We start from the raw sequence: 24121 nt of genomic DNA on the forward strand, positions 1-24121 counted from the left end.
TAGGAAAGCAACATTGCTACAATTGTTTCTTGTCAGCGTCTCTTGTTTCTGAACTTTGTGGGGCTTTGCCAAGAAAAGCCTTCACCAGGGTGCCAAAGAAGATAAAGGTTTGTGATAAAGCCAAAGGACTTTTTCTGAAAGACTTGTTTTGGAATTAATTTGGACTAAGCTGAGAATGAAGTAATTTCTAATAAAATATGTTTGTTTAGGACTGATTGTGTCTGGTAATAACTACTTGGGCCTGGGTCACAACATACATATGTTACTGTCCCTGTGTGAAATTAGGCATTTTATACAATGTCTAGGAAATGTATAGAATCCCAAAAATGGGGCCTGAAAGTATGAAACGCTTAACTTTTCACACATTTCCTAGGCATTATATGCAATGACAAAAGGGAATGTCAAAAGCAAAATATAAAATATTCCCACTAAAATGCTATTCTAGCCTTCTGTTAGTTTGGCTAATGGACAATGGCCTGCTGTTACAAGGGAAGGTAAAGTCTATGTACCTGAGATAGGAGAAACATTAGACAATGTCTTATATGTACCATGAAATCCTGTTTGCAGGAGGACAATACTCCATAAGAAAATATGGAAAAATTGGTGTTAAGCAGGATAATCTATACATATTAGGAAAGCAAGAGAATGGTTGTGCACAAACACTTATGAACACTCACACACATGACAACTGTGTACATTTATGGCACAGGAGGTTGGGGCATGTGAGCTGCAGAGTACTGCAGAAGATGCCAGACCTAGCTGAGGGGCGTAAGCCAAAGTCAAAACCAAAGCAGTGCAAGATGTACGTAGATTGTGCTGTTTGTAAGGAGGCATAATCCAGGGTGTATCCTGTAAGTAAGAAAAGCTCAAAGCAAACAAACAGAGACCTGAAAGGTGTAATAAAGGTATTGCCAGCTTTGGAAGCCATATTAGGCCGGAAGCTTCCAAGCTGCCACCTTCTCATGTGTGAGAAAGTAGGAAGGGGGATTTATTTGAGGGTTTGTATTTAGACAAAATATCATTCTTCCCATCGGTCAAGGTCAGGACGAGCCTGCATCTGGAGAAGGAGTGGTTGGAGTGATGTCTCGAGATGGAACAGATGGTGATTGGCGCATGTGATCGACTGATGAGTGAGGGGATGGTTTGGGGGGTTTTGATTTACTGAGGGAAAATCTGGAACTCTCGGATTCTGGTTTTCCCAAGATGTGCCAGTATACATACTCTAATAAATGGAACTTTGAGAAAATGCTTGCCTCAAAGTTTTTAATTGGAGCACAGGTTTTTCTGGAATGCTGACAGGTATATCTCCTGAGCAGTTCACTGCAAATGAGGTTAGAATATGTGGTGTTCAGTATGAACCCAGTAAGTACCAAGAGATATGGTCATGGTCATCGCCTAAGGAAAAACAAGATAAATGGAAGAAGCCAAAGTTAAAGAGAATGTCAGGCAGAGAAACCAAACTGAGAAAACTGAACTAGTGAAAAGAAAAAGTGAAAGAATTCAGCCAAGACATGGTGAGCATGATGTAATAGAAAGTAATGAGCCAGAGTGTACGGAGTCATTAAAAAATGAAATTAGGAGCAGTTACAGCAGTAGTAGTAGTAATGGTGCTAGTAGTGTTTGTAGCAGTGAGAGTAGAAACCGAAGCAGGAGGTATATACATAATAGTGATAGAAAGCATTCAGTTGTTCAACTTTAAATGGGAGGAGTATCAGGGTAATGATGATTTAATAGCTGAACAGCTGCTGTAATGTTGTAATGTTGTAATGCTGTAATACTGAAATGATGCAATGAGAATGAGTCAGTAGGGCTATTTAACTGTTATCACTTTAAGAGGCTGTTTTATAAGAGAGGCCCTATGAGGGCATCTCTCTCTCTCCATGTGTGCTTCCATGCAATAGTTGATGATTGATTGCCTGACTTTGCCTAGTATGTGTATGTATATAGTCTTTGTAGATAAACCACTATTTAAAAGACATCTCGGTTACTGTATTTTGCTCCTGAGTTGTCTCAAAGTGCGCACTCTGATACCTTCCTTTTTGCAACCAATACGTCAGTACTGGTCTTTTTCTCTTGTTTATTTCGGTAAGAAAGTCCTGTACTTTATTTTGCATTTCTTCTTTCATTTTTATATAGGTCTTTTCAATAGAGAGTTATGGTTAAGGTTAGGATTAGGGGTAACCCTAACTCTAACCCTTTTCATGATTCTCTTTTCATACTTCACCTAAATAGTTCTTGTCATTCTGCATAATACCACATAATGCCTAGGGAAAGTACTATATAGCCTATTAAAATAATACAGACATTTCAATCTTTGCCTTAAAAAGTCACACATTCTATAGCTTTCCTAGGCATTCTACACAATGGCAGCTTTTCACACATTGCCAGTAACATATACTCTTTTTTTAGATCCTGTTTCTTTTCAAGATCTCACAATCTTTGAAATATCCCAATCCTGGAGGTCTTATTTAAGTTTTTACACATGACAACTGAAGAGATGAACACTCCAAACAAAACAATCTGAATTTCCTGCTACTAATTTTGTGGAAATGTTTTATTTATACTTTTTTCCAAGAATTAAATCTGTGTGATCTCAAATCGTTTCCATATGTGGCAGCTTTCTTGTGTTGTAATTGCTACATATTTGAACAGTAAGAACAAAAACAACAAAATAGAATCTGATTTGATTGCTATAGCCAATAAAATATAACTCGGTTGAACACAATCCATTTACATAGTTTGCTTTCATAGTTCCTTTTTATTAAATCCTTGATAATTTACTTTGTGAGAAGGCATGGGAAATCACATTATATAATTATTGTTCTGAACTTGATCCAGGTAAAATGGCCATCTCTGGCACAAAACAGCTGATGGGAAAACATTATCTGAAATAGGTATATTTTATAGGACATCACCTCCCTTGGAACAAACAGGATTTTGATAAAATCAAAACTGCAAAGACCAGATGCCAAGCCTAACAAGTCACACGGAAGCAGGATTCCAATGAAGCTTTAAAATCACAGTAATTTTTGTGGACCTGACCATGGCCTACAATACAGTCTGGGAGGAAGGTTTACTATACAAATTTCAACTGAGTATTCCGTGCTGTGCTGCCCCACTCAGTCACATACACAAATAAGTGTGTTTTAGAGAGTTTATTAATGTTCCCCAGCAGTTTCCTTCACCCAGCCTCAGAACTGTCCCAAATAAAGCCAGCCACAAGCAGGCCAAGATTACAAGACAGTGACCAATAGTCCATAAAACAATAGAAAATTGCTCCAACAAGTAGTCCACCAAACAAACTTAAATCCACCAGGCAAAACCAAAAACACATCCATGAGAGCTCACTTGGCAAGAGACGTTCACAGTCTCCAAGACACCAAATCAAACAGGAAGCATAAACAAATACACAGCCATAAAACAAACACATTGTTCCCAGCAATGCCTCCCTCTGCCACCGAATAGCTTTCCAGTGCAGCCCATCAAGATGGGCAGGGCCTTCTCCTGGGCAATCTGGCAGATCTCCTTTGCTCTTGTCTTTTCTCTGCCCTGAATGCTCTCAGATCCAACACAGAAGGCAGCTCCTTTTCCTCCTCTTCACTGACCTGCAAACTGACCCCAGCTGAAGCCTCCCATAAATCTCTTTCAGCCAGCAGTTCAGAGTCATAATTAGCCCAGTTCCAATTGTACCAGGAATGAGCTCATCCTCCCTTGAGCCAAACTCTGAGGAAGAATCAGAGGAGTTATCCAAGGGAGACACATTCCCAGAGACATAAAGACAAAATATCTCATGGTGTAGAGGACAGAACTAAAATTCAAAGAAGTTTTGATAAATCAAAGAAATGAGCTGAAAATAACAAAATGAAATGTAACAGACAACTGCAAATTTCTTCATCTAGAAAGCAAAAGTCAAATGCAAAGAGGTATGATGGGTAATATAGCAATAGCTCTTGTGAAAAAGATGTTGGAACTTTAATTATGTAGATTAGATAGATAGATAGATAGATAGATAGATAGATAGATAGATAGATAGATAGATAGATAGATAGATAGAATGAACAAAGGAATGAAATCCCCCAAACCAGCAAAAATTAGAAACAACAGAATATACATTACATAAAGAGGAAATTACTCAGCCCAATTTTTAAACCCATTATTAAACCTTGACCACACAACACAATAATGATCAGTCTTTCCTTTATATAAACAGAGTGTCACTACATAGATACAATATACTCCCATATTGTTGTGGGAGTATATCATACATTGCTTACAAAGTCAGAGGAGGTAGATGAGGTCTTTCAGTTCACTTGACTAAAAATTCCAGAAAGGCCTACAACAGTGACAATGGAAAATTACAATTTACTCTTTTTTCTGTGTGTCTTTGCATAACATTACTTTATTCTGAAAGTAACAGAGTGATGGATCTGTTTTAAGCAGCTGAAAGTTCATCACAGCATAGAAACTGTAGACTGTTTGTATTGCTTAGTAACAAGCATCACTGACTTCAGAATTTGGGAAAAATAAAAACAGTTCTTCCCTCTACCATCAAAGAGAAAGCCATTTGTCTCTTTAACTTCTCTTGTTCATGGGAAGTTACTCTTGGTCTGGCAGAAAGCAGAAATAAAGAAGCATTACAATCTTCACAACAGCAAAGCTGGAAAGTCATTTTGACTGTTTTGCTAGGTAGAAAGAAAATTAAGCCTAGTTATGTGAAAGTGCATCCAAGTGATCTGCAGCTTAAGCTTACGTGGTTTAAAAAGTTTATGTGGTTTAAAAAGCTAAACAATTTTCAAAACAATTAAGGTCATTTCAAAGAGGACAGACTATCTAGAACAGATTGAGTTGACTGCAAAGATTACAATTTATTACATATCCTGCTGTTTTTTAATGTATTCATTTATGTTTATTTATTTATAACCCACATTTATTATTTTTACAAATAACTCAAGATGGTAAACATATCCAATACATCTTCCTCCTCCTATTTTCCCACTGTGATATGAATTAGGTTGACTTCCATATATAAGGCAGGACTAGAACTCATGATTTCCCAATTTCTGGCCTGGTGCCTTAACCACTAGACCAGGAGTCACCAACCTTTGGACCTAAGGGACCACTAAATTCATAATTTTAAATCCCATGGACCACTAATATGATCTGCCTAATGACCAGAGGGGTGGGCATGGCTAGGTGGTCATGTGACTGGGTGGGCATGGCTAACTTGATGTCACTCATGTCCAGGGGCACCTTGCCAGCCTCTGCTCGCTACTCCTTGCCTGCCCACCTGGGCTCCTTAGGCCCCAACAGGAAGCTAAGCTGTTGGAGCTAAGCAGCCACCATGAGAAAGAGTTGGCAAAACAGCTGGCTCAGTTCAAATTGGATCTGACCAAGAAGGAGGCTCAGCAGAAGCACCTCACTGAGGACTAGGAGCATAGGCTTTCCAAGCAGAGGGAAGACCTGCAGGAGTGCAAGGCCAGGTACAGGCACCTGGAGGCTCAGTGGGCTGAGATGGTCAGCCAGTTCCAGGCCATGATGCAGTCCCACTGGAACAAGGCCCTCCGCTCTTCGCCACCAGTGGCACTTCCCTCCAGCTTTTGTCCAAAGCCCCACACCAGGAGGCTGAAGCAGACCCTGAGTCGGAATTTCTGCCCCCCTCTGACCAGCACAAAAAGACCCCAAAGGGGGAGACTCTCTGCAGCACCACAAATGTTCATTGCACATGTCTGGCCCAGGGACCATAGTTTGAGGACCCTGATTTAGTGCAATATAAAAAATGCAAATAATTTTTCCACGGACCACCAACATTTTCTTGCGGACCACCAGGGTTCCACGACCACCAGTTGGTGACCGCTGCACTAGATCAAATTGGCTCAGTATTTCAACAGAATAATAGAATTGGAAGGAGCCTTGGCGGTCTTTTAGTTCAACCCCCTGCTCAGGCAGGAAACCCTATACCATTTCAGACAAATGGTTGTCTAATCTTTTTAAAAATCTCCAATGTTGGAACACTCACACCTTCTGAAGGCAACTTATGCCATTGATTAATTGTTATGTCATGAAATTTCTTAGTTCTAGGTTGCTTCTCTCCTTGATTAATTTACATCCATTGCTTCTTGTCTTGCCTTCAGGTGCTTTGGAGAATAGCTTGACTCCCTCTTCTTTGTGGCAGCCCCTTAGATATTAATACATTGCTATCATGTCACCTCTAGTCCTTCTTTTCACTAGACATACCCAATTCCTGCATGTTTTAGCCTTCTTTATTGCTCTTCTCTGCACTTTTTCTAAAATCTCAACATTTTTTTTAATTATCAACCAAAATTGAATGCAATATTCTAAGTGTGATCTTACTAAGGTATTATGAAATGCTACCAACCTCACACGATCTTGATTCTATCCCTCTGTTAATGCAGTCTAACATTGGCTGTTTTTTTGGCAGCTGCAGCACACTGCTGCCTCTTATTTAAGTGATTGTCCACTAGGACTCCTAAATCCTTCTTGCAGTTACTACTATTGAGCCAGGTACCACCTATACTATACCTATGCATTTAGTTTTTCTTGTCTAAATGTAGAGCCTTACTTTTTTCACTATTGAATTTCATTTGGTTAGATAGGGCCCAGTGTTCAACTCTGTCAAGATCCTTCTGTATATTAACCCTCTTCTGGAGCAGTTGGCTATGCCTGCCAGTTTGCTGTTGTCTGCAAATTTGATGAGTTCCCCATCTATCCCCTCATCTAAATCATTGAAGAGTCCTGGGTCTAAGGCAAAGCCTTGAGTACTTGGGTCCAAGACAAAGCCCCACTCCATGTAGATGCCGTTCCATTAAGGACTATGCATTGAATGTGACTAGTCAGCCAGTTAAGAACCCATCTAGTGGTGATTCCCTGTATTGGTTTAATAGTTTTTTTAAATATGGTCAGAGGAGTAATCCATAAAGTTTCTTGGTGTTCTTCAGAATGATTGATATCGAAGTATTACAAGTGCCAAAGTATTTGTGCACAGGACAAAGAAGCTCTCTCACTTCTATATTGCTAAATTTTAGGGAATGTCAAATTTTTCAACTTTCAATTTCCAAACATCAGGGGTGCTCAAAAGCGGTGACATGCCTTGGGGATTGTAAAGAGATTTTAGTTACTTTTAATATAATTTAGATGTGCTTCGTAAGTAACTACATAAATATCATAACTTTTTAACATTTTGTTTGTTTTATTTGCTCAGGGCATTTCCCATTTGATTTCTTGGAGCTCAGCTAGATGAAAAACAATAGCAGAAGCAGTTCTAAAAACTGCCTTGGTGAGGCCACCCTATTTTTAACAAGGATAGCGCCCCACACCGTCTCAATCCTCACTTATCCAAGCTTGCTTTCCTCATATGAGTGAGTATGCAACTCTGGGTGCCTTCATTTCTTCTTACAGGGAGAGAGAGACCAGATCATACAAAGAGACACTTTCCCCTTGAAAAGATGCAGAAGTACGCCAAGTGGATTGAAACTGAAGCCTGCCTAATTTACAAGTGACATCATAAAAAAAGTCCCGAGCTAGAACACAGCAGCTGCAGTTTTCAGTTACCATCACCTCCAAAATGCTGTGCCTTGGAGAGGGGGTGGGTGGGAGAAATGGGCTTTCAAGCGATAATCTGACAGGGGATCTCATGAAACACCATTTAAAAATCTTTTCATTGATTCACTCATTTTCTGAACTGGTCGTCTTTTAGCACAGGCTGTCATTGAAGCTGAGGATTGGAGGTAACATTTCTTCAGTCTGAAATGTGATAGCATGATTCCTATTCATGTTGCATGAGTATGACTGATCTAGTGTATCTTGTGCTTTAGCGTTGCAATTGTATTACATATAAACACACAAATATGTTTGCGCTGGCTTGTACAACAGATACTGACACACCCAACCCAAGACCAATAGGTAATAATAGAACAAGCATGTCCTGTTAATATAAAGATGGTGTAACTAGTTTAGGTTGTCATTTTGTGATAGAAATTATGTTCCTCTTTACTGGTACATGCATTATACTCCCATTCACTCATTGGTGAAGAATTTCTTTCTCTGTAAATTGTGGCAGAATTTTGAATGTTGAGATTTTATCCATTCATCCTCTTTCAATATAATTTTAATAGAAGATGCAATATCCCAACATCCCTCAAAGTGTGCCCTAGAAGGAAAGGAAAAATATTAGTATAGGTATTCGCAATATATCTTCACCAGAAGGGTTTTTCACTAGACAGACCAGATTACAGGCATTGTTTGTTTGATTGGAGCATATTTCTAACAACAAACAAAGCTATATTGTGAAATATTGGCTTAGTGGCAGCTGTTGTGTGAAGTAATACAATTCATCAGAATTTCAAATTCATACTCATAAAAATTTTCCTTCCTTCCTTCCTTCCTTCTTTCTTTCTTTCTTTCCGTCTCTCTCTCTCTCTCCCTCTCTCTCTTTTAAAAAAGTGGGCGCTTGGGTTTAAGATCAGCCAAAGAAGTTATCACTTCTGTTTCAGGGTTTCAAACCAACTTATATTACTACAATCTTTGTGGATATTTTAGACAAGGTAAAGCCATCTTTGCAAATTATGGTTATTTAGCCAATATAGATTCTGAATTAGAGAGCCAGGCGGTATAGTGGTTAAGGTACGAGACTAGAAACCAGGAGTCTGTGAGTTATAGTCCTGTCCTGGACAAATAATTTATCTGAGATTCTGTGTTTTCAATGAATTCATATGGCCTGACCTAAAACAATAGATGTGAACTTTCTAATTAGGATGTTGGCTACGTGGTAAGACCCTTCTCAGTCTCTGCACTAGCTCTGGACAATCATTTCAGGGGTTGCATGTCAACTGCAGATGGTGCCTATTCCCTTGACCGCAAAAAAATCATCCTGCACCATTTTTTTCTAGTACTCTCTCACACACACTTTCCATTCACACATTAAGCCAGTTCTCAACTCACAACCATTCATTTAGCGACCATTTGAAGTTACAATGGCACTGAAAAAAGTTACTTTCAATACCAGTCCTTGCCCTCATGACCATGGCAGCATCCCCTTGATCAAAATTCGGGTGCTTGGCAACCAGCATGTATTGACCTTCCCAGATAGCTTCCAACAAGCAAAATCAATGGGGGAAAGACAGATTTGCTCAATAATTTACATGATTACTTAGCAACTACAGTGATTCGTTTAACAATTGTGGTTAAAAAAAAACTGGTTGTAAAATCAGGTGAGACAACCACCTTGTTTAGCAATGGAAATTCTGGTCCCGTTGTGGCTGTAAGTTAAGGATTACTTGCAACGGGTACCCTTACTCTCACTTCCATGCACTTATTCTCTTTCCCAAGGGCAAGTATGCCAAGCCTCTGAAGGAATCTCCAAGCAGCTCTCAAAGGAATCCTAACCCTTGGGGTAACTGTACAGTAGAGATAATAGAATTACATGGGCATCTATAAAATTGTTTTATTTTTCTAGAAACAATTTCCAATTACTACTAACAGTGGTTGCTTGATACTTGAGATTAAAAAAAAAACAACCCAGTAATTTAGCAATGATGTTATTTTAGCTAGCATTCATTACAGCTTCCTTCTTTGGCATGAAATGCATGCTTTTTCTACATAATAATGTACAACTGAAAGAATGCAATTCTGGTCTCCAATAGATATGCATAGGGGCGAAGAAGGAACATGGCTACAGTTTTTAGCATTGTCTGTGTCATGAGTGATACATCATAAAGAAGTTGCCCATTCTGTTAGCATACTACAGGTAGTCCTCAACTTATGACAACTGAGCCCAAAATTTATGTTGCTAAGTGAGATGTTTATTAAAGTGAGTTTTGCCCCATTTTACAATCTTTCTTGCCACAGTTGTTAAGTGAATCACTGCAGTTCTTAAATTAGTCCCACGGCTGTTAAGTGAATCTGGCGTCCCCATTGCCTTTGCTTGTGAGAAGGTCACAAAAGGGGATCACATGACCTCAGGACACTGCAACTATCATAAATATGAGTCAATTGTCAAGCATCTCAATGTAAATCACATGACCATGGGGCTGCTGCAATGGTCATAAGTGTGAAAAATGGTCATAAGTCACTTTTTTCAGTGCCGTTGTAACTACAAAGGGTCACTAAATGAACTGTTGTAAGCGGAGGACTACTTTTATCTCCATCTCATCTCACTTGAAAAGAAAAATCCAAATGACATTTTGAATCCTTCTATCTTTCATCAATATACCATGATTTTCAGCAGGAAACTTTCTTTTCTTTTATCTAATATCTGTTTCCTGCTTTGTAGACAAAGTTCTCAGAGCAAAGGTGTTTTTTTTAAAAGTTTTTAAAAAACGTAATTCATATTTGTACTGGAAAGGCTTCATCCTCAGAAATTCTGCCTCTACACAAAGTCCCTTATAGCGCTTTGAAGGCCAATGATTTTCACATCAATCCTTAGCGGGATTTCCTGCAAAACACCAATAATGTATTCTATAAATAGCTTCTGGGGGGACGGACGACTTGAGAGCAACCTTCCCAACTTCACCACATCCTGAAAGTTTTAAGTCAAAAGCCGGCGTAGCAACCCTTCGAGTGGGCAATGGAAGACAACCAAGTATTTCCAGCCCAGATGTGGACACCCTAGTCAAATGCAGCTGGAAGGCACCAGATTGGGGAAGGCTAACGTGAACCTATCAGCATGGGCGGAGTCTCCTCCTCCCCTGTAACCATCGATTATCTCCGCTTCCTGGATATGCCAGCAAAACAAACCGGTTGCATTGCAAGCCGAGCGGTGATGGTAGCGTTGCCGGAAGGAGGCCACGGCGGCTGTGCAAGTATCGGCCGCCTCCCTAGCAGGCCTCGGACCGGCTGCTGGCTGTGAGGGTCGCCATACTGTGTCCGGGGAAAGCGGTTCCTTCTCCACCCCGCCGCCCCTGCCCACCATCTTTCCCCCATCTCTTGCGTCGTCCCTCCCTCCCTCCTTCCCCTTCTGGCTCGGCGCTTTCTTTTTCCACCCGCCTCGGCCGCAGGGTTGACAGCGCGAGATCCGGGGCACCGGAGAACATGCCGTTGCAGATGTGGACAAACTCACACCTTGCCATTTGCGCACGGCCTGTCCTCATTTGGTTGCGCTCCAGATGTGTGCCGTCCCTCCTTTGGGCCTCAGGGGGCGGTAGACTCTGGCGAAAAAAGACAAATGCGCCGGGTAAGTGGCTAGGGATCGCGAGAGGTGCTTCCCTGGAAAGGTCCCTTGAGAGTTGTAGAGGTTTCCCTAAACTTGATGGCTACATTTGGAGTTTAGCTTAACGGTAACAGAGTTGGAAGGGACCTTGGAGGCCATCTAGTCCAACCCCCTGCTCACTCAGGAGACCTGTACTAGGGATTCGAAGCGTCGAAATGCCGACCTTTCTGATCCTTTTGGCCTTTGCATTCATCTCTGACCCGCTGTGTTTTTCTAGTATGACGAAATTACAAGATGAGAATGAATTCTTTTCTTGTGAACATTATTTATATAGTGCTTTTCACGTTTTTTTTTAGTATTATGAGAAACCCGATATTAGGCGATAATGGAAAGGGAATATCTAGTCATCCTGTTCAATTCCTTGCACTGGTTGCTGTCATTCACTGTAATGGAGGATCTGGAGTTGGAGAAACAATCTCATCCTTTCTGACACCCAAGAGATGAATCAATCTTATGGTTTTAGAAGTCTAGTGAAGTAATCCTGTTAAGCTATTTGATTTGATTTGATTAGTAATGTTATTTAGTTTGATGGATTTTCTGTTTTAATTGGCAATCTGGAAGATTTGAAGCAAAATTCTTTCATCCAATATTTCACTGCTTGGGGATGTCTCACATTAAATTAGTATCAGTTCACACCAGCAAACTTGCTGGTTTTCCACAACTTGAAAGTGGCTCAGAAAAGAATGTATTTCCCGCATTCAGAAGATCTCAGCTGTGTTTGAATGTTTATTTATTTATTTATTTTGTCATAACAATATATGTAGGTATCATACAAAAAGATTATATAATATATAAACACATATATGAGTAAATATAAGGAGGTATAAGCATATATGTATATAGAAAGAAGAAAAGAAAAACAATAGGACAGGAACGGTAGGCACGTTTGTGCGCTTATGCACGCCCCTTATGGTCCTCTTAGGAATGGGGTGAGGTCAATAGTAGACAGTTTTTGGTTAAAGCTTTTAGGATTATGGGAAGAGACCACAGAGTCAGGTAAAGTATTCCAAGCACTGATGATTCTGTTACAGAAGTCATATTTTCTGCAATCTAGATTAAAGCGGTTGACATTAAGTTTAAATCTATTGGTTGCTCTAGTATTATTGCAATTATAATGTCACTTTGCACATACAAATATATTATTCAGAAAACCACAATGAAAAACGCAACAATGGAATGCTATTGGCTATCAGCAACCGGAGTAAGAAACGGTGCAATAGGACCTATGTAAATAGGCATCCAATTGTTGAGAAAGATAGTTTTAAAGCTGAAGCTGCATTTTATTGGGAGGGGGGGCAGGCTCTTACAGGTGAATAGATGCAGATTTCCCAGTATATTGCCCTCTAACATAAAGGGTTAACATAACCCTGGGTTAACATAAAGAGAAATTTCCTAACAGTGAGAACAGTTCCGTGGAATGGCTTACCTCTAGAATTTGTGGGTGTTCCTTCACTGGAAGTTTTCAAGAAGAGATTGGGCAACCATTTTGTGGAATACTATAGGACCCCTGCTTGAGCAGGGGGTTGGAGTAGAAGCCCTCCAAGGTCCCTTCCAACTCTATTATTCTGTTATTCTGAATATAACTCTTAATTATCTCCAGACAGTATGGGAATTCTGATCCAACAAGCTGAAGGACGTTAACTTGAGAGACTGAATAAATAAATTAGATATATGTGATATGACTTTGGAAGCCAAGAAATAGCTTTGATTTTCACAGATGCATTCATTTCATTGAAATCCATCTGCCTCACATAAATAGCTTTAGAAATTCAGATTTCTGAATTTGGGTAGGCTGTGTATTTTATATAATACATGCATTGCTTTTATTAAATAGCAGAGGAATGGGCCAAAGTTTCTTTGAGAAGCTCAGAGGCTCTTGGAAGGAAGCATTCAGTTGCCATTGCGTCAATAATTGGGCAGATTGTGTAGGTCTTTGGCGAAATGTGTATCCATGGGAAATGCTTCAGGAGCTGGCATAGTTTAGAAAAGAAGTGGTGGTTTTCAAAAGAAAAAATACCAGGATTTTAAAATATGGTAGGATGTTTGTCTTATCCTTTTCTTCCTCTTCTTTATTGTCTGATTGATTGATTGTCTTGGATTTTATCATATCTATTCCTCAAAAGACTCCTGAATTGGGAAAAATCAACATGAAAGGTGAAGAAACTCGGCAGCGTAGAAAGGAAGGCAGAACCAGGAATGGAGAGAGATCCAGACAGAAAGCAAAGAGCAAAAGTAAACACAAAGACAGCAAACTTGGCAGCCAAGGCACAGAGGATGGCCCTTTGCTCCTGCCTCAGAAGCAGCCTCCCGAGGCAAAAGTGGCCATGGCAAAACTACAGGAGGAATCTACCTTGGCGATTGGCCTCCAGGTGCTCCTGCCTTACTTGCTGGCAGGCATGGGCATGGTCCTGGCGGGAATGGTCTTGGATTATATTCAGGTAAGATGGACAGGAATTCTGGGTATCTGCTTTGCTGCATTTGGTTGCGTAGGAAGATGTTTGACTATGTGCAGGGTTGGGGTTGGGTTTTTTTTTCTTTTTTGCATACACATAGCCCAGTGGCATGTAAACAAAAACATCTTATTTGATTTTGAGGCAGTAGTGAAATGCACTTACCTTCACTAACAGTTTGGGAATGTGAGCGCATGCGCAGAGGGTCAAAAACGGGACGTAATGATGTTCAGTGGGTGGGCGGAGCCTCCTGCCGCCGGCCCTACCGGTTCACATGAGCTGGATAGATCCGGCCGGATTTCACCACTGTTTTGAGGTCTCCTTGCTCAGAATGGCATTTGGTTGGATGCTGTGCATGTGCACCAGGGAGTAAACCTCCGTAGTCAATTCATATTTAAATCTAAGGGATTATACAAGTGCTCAATTTTTAAGAGTATGTTCTATGAGCATTTGAATATAAGGTTGGTAGACTTTAGTACAATAACTCTGCATGCATTTCGATAGTGCAAAAACATTTCCAGTTGCTGCCTTTTATATCCTCCATATGGGTTGCACAAAATTTTCCATAACAGTTCAGCCAGCACATCAACGAGCATTATGAAAGTAGCAGTCCAATGCATTTGAAAGGCTCCAGGTGTGTGTGTTTTTCTGGAACTACTTCCAGCTAAGAAGGTTTATAACATTCAGTCTAATGCTATGTTCAATTACGTGTGATCCAAATCAAATTTCTATCATTTCTTAGGGTTTTTTTTTAATGATGATCCTATGTTTTTCCATATTTTTCTTTGCTAATTCCCACTGATTTCTTTGGTTTTATATGTATTTTTAAAAATTTTATATTGCAAACTGTCTTTTGTGCAATAACTTTAAGTTGAAACCTCAAGCTCCTGAAGCAAGCGTATTTTTAAAACAAATCATCAGAGAGGTTAATCTTTCTGCAACAAATACCGCTTTAAATATTTAATTGAAGGAACTCGGCATGAATTGAGAGACAAGTAAACTTTTTAAAATATTATTTTATTAATCATACACTGTTATTCTTACTTTTTACTGTTGTACACCATGGAGCCACACTGGAATGAAATGTAGATAAACTGTATGAAATAAATAAAAGCAGGCTCTTGTTTTTAAATTCAAAGAAGCAAGTTCGTTCTAATAGGTTACTTTTTCAACACTGAAATCCTTGCTTGTGCTATCTAATTTATTTAACTAGTGAAGTAAGAGGTCATGTTGCCCCTTGTCTTTCTGATAGGATGACATTAAAATGCCTTCTGCCTGTTTTCTCTGGTCCAGAGTTCAATATTTCTTGCTTGCATTAATTTCATGTTACTGTTTAGCATGAAGGAAATCAATTGGGTTTCATAAGATTTTTATTTGTTTCAGAATATTTTATACGCAGCTGAGCTAATGTGAGTTTAGTTCCCTCCTGAATACGTGGAGGCTGGTGTGGGATTCTGTGTGCATTTTGTTCTCTTTACACTTTGAAGTTCTCTCCTGCAATAGATTTTAGTAGTATCCCAAGTTAAAATGATTTAGCCAATTACTGTACCTAGAGGAGGGTTATGCTTGATGTTCCAGAAATGTATTGATTTTGTTGGGAAACCCAGTTTATTTCCCAATTGGTTTTTCCATTTTATTAAGCTGGTGATGTTACCATTTATTTACATAGTACCATCATGGCGCACGATATTGTATAGAGCAGGGGTCTCCAACCTTGGTCCCTTTAAGACTTGTGGACTTCAACTCCCAGAGTCCCTCAGCCAACTTTGCTGGCTGAGGGACTCTGGGAGTTGAAGTCCACAAGTCTTAAAGGGACCAAGGTTGGAGACCCCTGGTATAGAGTACAGGAAGAGAAGACTTAGCCTTAAAGAATATTCTGCCTAAAGAGCATAGGCATATAAATAAGCAATCAGATTTCACTTAGAGCAGAGATCAGCAACCTTTATGGGCCTGAATTCACCCTTCTTGTTTTGCTTGAGGGCTGGAGAAGATATGGCAAGTAATGTTGCAAAGGTACCATATAAAAAGTTACCTCATGAGTTGGCCTAAAAGTGAAAGTAGAGGAAAGACTGTTCTCAAGATGCTGAGCTACTAATGAGAAGAAAAAAAACCACTGAAAATGTTTCCGGCCTCCGGAGGGTCTCTGGGGTGGTGGGGAAGGCTGTTTTTGCCCTCCTCAGGCTCCAAGAAAGCCTCTGGTGCCTGGAGAGGGCAAAAATGGGTCTACCAGGCCCCACCGGTAACCTTTTTGCCATTGCATGCCAAAAGCGGGTGAACGTGGGGGGAGCATTGAATTGTGGGTGTAGAATTATATAGGTATAATTATAATAGCTAGATATTGGAAACTAGATGTGATTTTTAGAATAGAAGAGTGGAATTCTGAAATGTGGAAATTAGCTTTAAATGATAAAATGACATGTGATATTAAAATTAGAAGTGGTGTGTATAAAGAAGATATTTTCTGGAAGACTTGGAAACCATTTGTGGACTATGCGCTTGGAACATTGGACGCTTCGGTACCTGTACCTCGAGAACGTGGATTTTGGCAATCATGAGGATATATCCGAAGACCCAAATCTTCCTTTTTTTTTTTTATGTATAGCACAAGGGTGGAAAATGTATTTTCTTTTTTTGTTTGTAACGTTAAAAATTTATAAAAAAAAAAAAGAGAGGGCTGTAAAGCAGTTTGAAGCGGTATGTAAGTCTAAGTGCTATTGCTAATAAGAGGCATGAGGGATAGAAATTGGGAATACTAGCTATAATCATGGTATTTTGGAACAATTCCTATAAAATGTCTTCCATTTAAATGTGCAGCTGAAGGCAAACACTCTATGACTTCAACCACTAATCAAAAGTAGAAGAGTACCATCTCTTGTCCCCAAGTAAAGTGATGCAGCCTGGGAAGGACAGCCCTGCTCCATCCATTGTGTCAGCCCTACAAGGTAAACTAGAGTCAGCACTAGAGCAAATACTAAAATTGCAGTAACAAAACCTTGCAACTCTGAATATGTCTCCTTCTCTATGTTTAGAGTAGAGAACTAGGGAGGGTCAAGTCTAAGATGGTTTCTCAAATTACATTCTTGCTTTGGGCTCTTTTATCTGACCATTGCCTTGATTGCAGCTCTTTCTCATCTTCAAAGGGTTAATCTAACCCACCCACCCCTTCAAGAAAAGCAATGCAGCATGGGAAGCAACACAACAAGTTTCCATCTATTGTGTCAGCCATTCAAAAAAAATAGAGACTTCCGGTTTGGCACCGTAGGTGATGGCGGTGATCTTTACGATCACCAACCTCTGGATTATGTGGAATCGCTAGGACAGCTTAAATCTGCTGTCCAGCGGTTCGGAAAACCCCCTCTTCGGGAGAAGGAGAAGGTGGTGAGCTGAGGGCAGAGGTTGAATTTCCCTAAAGCCCCTGAGAAAAAAGGGGTTTGAAGGGTTAAGTTCCCTCCAGTAACCCGAAGTGCTCCAGATCCGAGGATTCTTCTGCTTTGGCGGAACCAATCACCACGACCAAACGCCGAGACTTATTTTGGACAATAAAGGATTATACCGGACAGAACGAAAGTGGGAGAACTTTAAGCAAGTAGCCAAGCCGATTCCCCGATACTTTGTAACAAGCTTGAAAACAGCAAGAAAATGGAGGCGAATTGTTAACAAGTTAACGAGTGGAAAGCGAAAGTGATACTTTCAGCGTTTGTCTGCAGTTGGTAATTTGCATGTTACTTGCTGCTTTAACTCTTTAACTCTTTGCTGCCTGCTGATAGAATCTAGGGAGATTTTTAAATATTGCTTTAAAAGACTGTGTTTTTTAGAAGTTAAGAAGATTTTGAGGCAAATTGTAAATTTACTTGATTATTTGGAAAGAAACAACCAAATCTCAGCGGCTTTTTTTTTTTGGATGCTGAAAAAGCTTTTGATAGATTGGACTGGCAGTTTTTGATTAAAGTAATAGAAAAAATGCAATTTGGGGATTATTTTATCCACGCAATTAAGGCAATATATCAGAAGCAAACAGCACAAATAATAGTAAATGGTGGGTTAACAGAAACTTTTAAAATTGGGAAAGGGACGAGACAGGGATGTCCCCTGTCTCCATTGCTTTTTATTTTAACTTTAGAAATTCTTTTGAATAAAATACGTAGCTCCGATCAAATAAAGGGAATTAGAGTTAAACATCAAGATTACAGATTAAGAGCTTTCGCAGATGACCTGGTTGTTACTGTATCTCAACCAACATACTCAGCTACTGGTTTAAAAGATATAATTGGTCAGTATGGTAAAGTATCTGGATTTAAGGTGAATCAGCAAAAGACAAAGATGATAACTAAAAATATGAATATACAACAAAAGAAGAGTTAGAAAGAACTACAGGTTTTGAAATCGTTAAAAGGTTAAATATTTAGGAATATATATTACAGCTTCAAATGTCAAATTATATAAAAATAATTATGAGGTATTGTGGCAGAAGGTATGGAAAGAAATGGAGAGTTGGAAGAAGTTACAACTATCCTTGTTGCGAAGAATAGCGGGTATAAAAATGAATGTTTTGCCCAGGTTTCTATTTTATTTCAAATGATACCGGTGCTTAAGAATGATATCAAATTACAGGAATGGCAAAGGGGTTAATAACTTTGTATGGATGGGCAAAAACCAAGAATAAAATTAAAAATAATGCAGGATACAAGGAAAGGGGGTCTTAAAATGCCTAACTTGAAATTGTATTATGAAGCAGTTGTTTTATCATTAATTACTGATTGGATTAATTTAAGTGAGGAAAGAGTTTTGAATATAGAAGGTTATGGTTTGTTATATGGGTGGCATGCCTATTTATTATATGATAAGAAAGTAGATAAAATATTTAAAAATAATATAATTAGAAATGCATTATTGAGGGTTTGGAGGAAATATCAATATAAATTAGATGGAAAGATTCCAATATGGGCAATCCGAGACACATGATAGAAAATATAAATATATATCAAAAGATGGAGGTAGTTACCTATAAAGAACTTCTTTGTATGGAAAAGGGGGAATTACAATTAAAATCCAGAGAAAAGATGGGGGAAGAAGGGAAAAATTATACATGGTTCCAATATGGACAATTACAAGCTAGATGGAAATTAGATCAAAAAATAGGTGTTAAGCAAACTGAGGATAATTTGTTAAAACAAATGAGAGATCAAGGCCAACAGCATATTAAGAGGTTGTATAATGTATTAGTAGAAATAGACTCAGAGTCCGAACTAGTTAAGGATTGTATGATTAAGTGGGCACAAAATTTTCAGCAACCAATAATGTTGGAAACTTGGGAAAGAATTTGGGTGAGGAATGTTAAATTTACACAAGCGCAAAATATGAGAGAAAATTTTATAAGATGTTTTATAGATGGCATTTAGACCCCAAAAGTTGTCATGTATGTATCCTAATGTACAGGCTAAATGTTGGAGATGCGATTGTGAAGATGCCACTTATTACCATATATGGTGGACTTGTAAAAAAGTTAAATCATTTTGGATTAAAGTATGGTGGATCATGCAGAATATTTTGAAAAGAAGATTAAGTTTACTCCAGTTCTTTCTTCTAGGAATTATTATGGACTGTACAGCTATAGAGACTAAATTGATTTTGAACTTAATAACAGCCGCAAGACTTTTGATTGCTCAGTATTGGAAGAAAGAAGAATTACCTACAATTGAAGAATGGACACTCAAAGTATCAAATCTGGCAGAGATGGCAAAATCTCCGCTTACTTGAAAGACTATACACTAGAAAATATATTTTAGAATGGAAAATGTGGATTGATTATATTCAAAATAAGTATCAGATAAAAAATATCGAATAGCATATGAGTAAATTTAGGAAATATTTTGTATTAGATATATTTTGAAGGAGAGGGAATTGAGAGTGTGACTAAGTGTGGTGTGACTAGAGATTATAATTTAGGAATTATTTTAGATTATGATTGTTAGTTTTGATACCCTGCATTTTGTTCTGGGAAGTCGGGTGGGGGTGGGGGTAAGGGGAGGGAATTGGGGGTTTGGCAGAGATGGAGTGATGGTTAATGTACAGGGTTAATTGAAGATGTATAAATATAATTAATGCAGGGTCGGGTCTGCCCAGTTACCATTTTAGAACGGTGGGGAGGGAGAAAAGAGAGAGTAGGAGGTAGGAAAGAGGAGAAGAGGAAGGAAGAGGGGTAGAAGAGGGAGAAGGAAGGTGTAGGGTGGAGGGAGGAGAGGATGTAGATAAGAGAAGGAGAGGAAGGTTTGGAAAGTAGAAGAAGGTAGAAGAGGGAAGAGTGTTAAAAAGGGGGGTGGTGACTGGGCAAGCCCGACTAATTGTATATAACTGTACATTGGATGAACTATTTGATATGATTGTAAAAATAAAACTTTTAGGGGAAAAAAAAATTTATAAAAATAAATAAAAAAAAGAGAGGGCTGTAAAGCAGTTTGAAGCGGTATGTAAGTCTAAGTGCTATTGCTAATAAGAGGCATGAGGGATAGAAATTGGGAATACTAGCTATAATCATGGTATTTTGGAACAATTCCTATAAAATGTCTTCCATTTAAATGTGCAGCTGAAGGCAAACACTCTATGACTTCAACCACTAATCAAAAGTAGAAGAGTACCATCTCTTGTCCCCAAGTAAAGTGATGCAGCCTGGGAAGGACAGCCCTGCTCCATCCATTGTGTCAGCCCTACAAGGTAAACTAGAGTCAGCACTAGAGCAAATACTAAAATTGCAGTAACAAAACCTTGCAACTCTGAATATGTCTCCTTCTCTATGTTTAGAGTAGAGAACTAGGGAGGGTCAAGTCTAAGATGGTTTCTCAAATTACATTCTTGCTTTGGGCTCTTTTATCTGACCATTGCCTTGATTGCAGCTCTTTCTCATCTTCAAAGGGTTAATCTAACCCACCCACCCCTTCAAGAAAAGCAATGCAGCATGGGAAGCAACACAACAAGTTTCCATCTATTGTGTCAGCCATTCAGTGAGGACCAGACTAAGAAACCAATGGCATATAGCTCAGAATGTCACAGGTGCAACAACCAGATATACTTATGAATATCCAAGCCAGCAATTTTATTGTGTTCACAAAAATCACAATAACAACCAAATAAGATTTCATGGAACTTAAGGGGGTGTCTGGGTCAGACTTCTTGTGGCTGCACAAGAACTCAAGGCTAATTCTCTTCTTAACTCCTCCTCCCTGCCTGGCTGGGAGTTTCCCAACAGGAGCCCTTTTAATTACAAGAGCTATTTGTTGTTGTTGTTGTTAGTTGCAAAGTCATGTCTGACCTATCATGACCCCATGGACAACGTTCCTCCAGGCCTTCCTGTCCTCTACCATCCTCTGGAGTCCAATTAAACTCACGCCTACTGCTTCAGTGACTCCATCCAGCCACCTCATTCTCAGTCATCGCCTTCTTCATTTGCCCTCAATCTTTCCCAGCATTATGCTCTTCTCCAGTGAGTCCCTCCTTCTCATTAGGTGGCCAAAGTATTTCAGTTTCATCTTCAGGATCTGGCCTTCTAAAGAGCAGTCAGGATTGATCTCCTCTAGGACTGACCAGTTTGATCACCTTGCAGTCCAAGGATCTCGCAGGAGTCTTCTCCAGCACTATAGTTCAAAGGCCTCAATTCTTTGGTGCTCAGCCTTTCTTATGGTCCAACTTTTATAGCCATATGTTGCAATTGGGAAAACCATATCCTTGACTATATGCACTTTCGTTGGCAGGGTGATGTCTCTGCTTTTTAGTATACTATCTAGATTTACCGTAGCTTTCCTTCCCAGGAGCAAGTGTCTTTTAATTTCTTGGCTGCAGTCCTCATCTGTGATGATCTTGGAGCCCAGGAAAATAAAATCTGCCACTACCTCCATTTCTTCCCCATCTATTTGCCAGGAATTGAGAAGGCCGGATGCCATGATCTTAGTTTTCTTAATGTTGAGTTTCAAGCCAACTTTGCACTCTCCTTCACCTGCATCAGGAGGCTCTAATATTGCAAGTCTCAGTGTACTCTCCCCCATTGCATTATCTTCATGTGAACTCGACAAGGCTTGTCTGAAACATTTCCTCAAATTAGGTTCTTGGTCTGGACTCGAGCTCCTCTTATCTGGCCATTACCTTGGTGGGTGCACTTCCTCCTGTCCTTCAAGTCCATTTGTCCTCCTCCTCCTCTCTGGCTCATAAAGGAATGAAGATCATTGTCCTTTCCCCCCTCCCTTCCCCAAAAGAATCCTGAGCTCCAACTGCCAGTTCTCCTCTGAGCTGACCGTCCACTGTGTCCCCATTCACGTGCTAGATTTTCTGGCTATCTAAAGGAACAAAAAGACTATGATTGTTTTATTTTCTGTACCTGTGTAGAAAGCTAATATCTGAAGGTGACTTTCTAAGCTTCTTCCTGAATTAATGCTAGTTACAGGACTTACAAAATATAAGCCCAACTTTCTTCAACCTCCTCTGTGCCTCCTTAGTGTGGGAAAGAAAGCAGCTAAGCAAACAGAGTTCTTGGATTAACCTCAATATGTTATCAGAGGAAGCTTTTTTTAGACCTACCAGCATGCCTCAGGAAGATTGCTGGTTTTATTTGTAGTAACCAGACTAACTATCAAATTGATTGATTGGTGTGGTGCAGACAATGTTGGGTTGGGGTTAAAAACGGACTCCAAAGACTGGGTTTAAATCCTTTTTGGTTCTGCAGCACCCAAAATGATTCTATGTTCATCATGGACTTCCATTTTAAATTGCCCCGCCAAGTTATGAGGATGTATGTCATTCAATCTAAGGCATTTGGAGAAAGTTCACATGGGAAAAGATAGACAAAGAGACAGAGAGTAAGTTTTATCCTTTGAAATTTCTGTTTATCCGGATTCCACCAGATGCGAAATATCATTTAAAGGAAAAAAATGATTCTCTAATTCTGGAAATGCCTGGTTTATTTTAATTAACCAACCGTTTGGATTTTGTCATTTATGGCTGTATCCTTTTCATGAAAAAGTAGGGCTGCGAAGAAGATTTACTTACTGGCCTCAAGCAAGCAAAGAGCATCCAAATAATTATTGTATGGTCTATGATAGCCTTCTTCCTTCTTTTAAGAGAATTGATCAAAGCAGGAAAATCCCAAATGTAAATTTTTACACAACTGAGTAAATGACAAGTTTTGTGAAGAGACAAAGCTGAAAAAGTTGCACTAGGCTTTTTTTTTTTTTTGAATGCTTGTGTGCTGAATGATTAGTATTAATCTACCGTGGATTGTACTGTTTTTTATTTTTAAAAAAATAAAGTGCAGAATAGCCCATGGCAAATTTTTTAGGACAGGAAATAAAATGCAACAGGAAAAATACTGGAAGAGAATAGAACGACCTTAAATAAGTTCTGCAGAGACTGTTATCAGGGCTTTTGTATCTGAATTTGAAGTGATGACAGTAGATTAGGGTGTTGGCTTTTGACCCTCGTTGGTGTTCATTCAGGAGCTCTGAAAGTCAGTCATTCAGAGAGAGAAACTACCTATTTTCTAAACTTGTGTACCCAAAGCAGAGCTAGGAAATCGGAAGAAAAGAAAGGATGAAAGTGCCTTTTAAAGCTAGTACAGCCTCCTAGATTTTCTCCCTTATTTTTCCCTCTGAGCTCTTCTGTAATCTAGGAATAAGCTCCTGTTCCTAATGATCTTTTTTCACCTTGAGGAAGCGGGGGAAAAAGTAAAAAGTAAACTGAAGTAAACTTTCTTCTTTGCCTTAGAACAGTAAGAAAGATTTAGCGTCACACAGGGTGAGCTTGATGGCGCTGTGACTATTTCGGCCATGCAAGCTTATCTTTTCAATTACTGTCTTTGTAAGTGGAGGAGAAAGGACATAAGCGACTGAAGTATTTTAAGCAATTCCAGCACAACCTACCACTGTTTATGCTGGTAACTCTTCAGTGTCCCAGCTTCAGCCAGTCTTTCTGGTTTTCAGCCAGGTTGTGATAGCTGGAAACTGACTCAAAGCATAGTGAAAAAACCATTTGAATGCATTTTGGAAACTAACCTTGTTCTCCTGCGGAAGAAAAAAAAAAGGACATCAGATTTCGAAACACATGGTGAGGCAACTTGTAATCTAAAGGTGCCTTGAAACTCTGAAGATTGAAGACGACTCCAATTTCTGGATTTCCTTTTGTCCTTTGCTTCTTTAGTATGGCTTAATGGCATTCAGTAATGGTGGTCACAGAGCTGAAATTGGAGCTCTGCTTCCGGGGGAAGAAACTCAGAGGTTTTACCTGTAAGTTTTTCAGATCACCCAGTGGATTCCTTCCAGAAACATGCTTCTCCATTGCATCACAGATCTTCGGGCCATATATACTGGCAGGTTTAGGCCTGGTAGCTGCTGGTTTGGTGATGAATATTCTTCAAGTATGTATGTTCTTTCAACTTCCTTGGTAATGAGGGGTAGGCTGACCGCGA

The 24121-nt window shown here is 39.4% G+C and overlaps 1 protein-coding gene across 4 annotated transcripts in view; it reads left to right on the forward strand.

The window, feature by feature from the left end:
* Window positions 1–7595: 7595 nt before the first annotated feature.
* The window catches only part of SLC41A3 (solute carrier family 41 member 3), a 38487-nt gene continuing 21961 nt past the window's right edge, over window positions 7596–24121 (forward strand). The window contains exons 1-2 of one of the 4 annotated variants that reach the window (XM_058170880.1): window positions 7596–7745; window positions 13348–13662. In XM_058170880.1, coding sequence (XP_058026863.1) covers window positions 13372–13662 — 291 coding nt within the window. In that variant the 5' untranslated portion in view covers window positions 7596–7745; window positions 13348–13371. Of the gene's footprint in view, window positions 7746–10626; window positions 11189–13347; window positions 13663–20257; window positions 20386–23757; window positions 24071–24121 lie in introns of those variants that run through there. The other 3 variants (XM_058170879.1, XM_058170883.1, XM_058170882.1) reach the window with 3 other exon arrangements.

The sequence above is a fragment of the Ahaetulla prasina genome, chromosome 2 (genome assembly GCF_028640845.1).
Source record: "Ahaetulla prasina isolate Xishuangbanna chromosome 2, ASM2864084v1, whole genome shotgun sequence".
Taxonomy (NCBI): domain Eukaryota; kingdom Metazoa; phylum Chordata; class Lepidosauria; order Squamata; family Colubridae; genus Ahaetulla; species Ahaetulla prasina.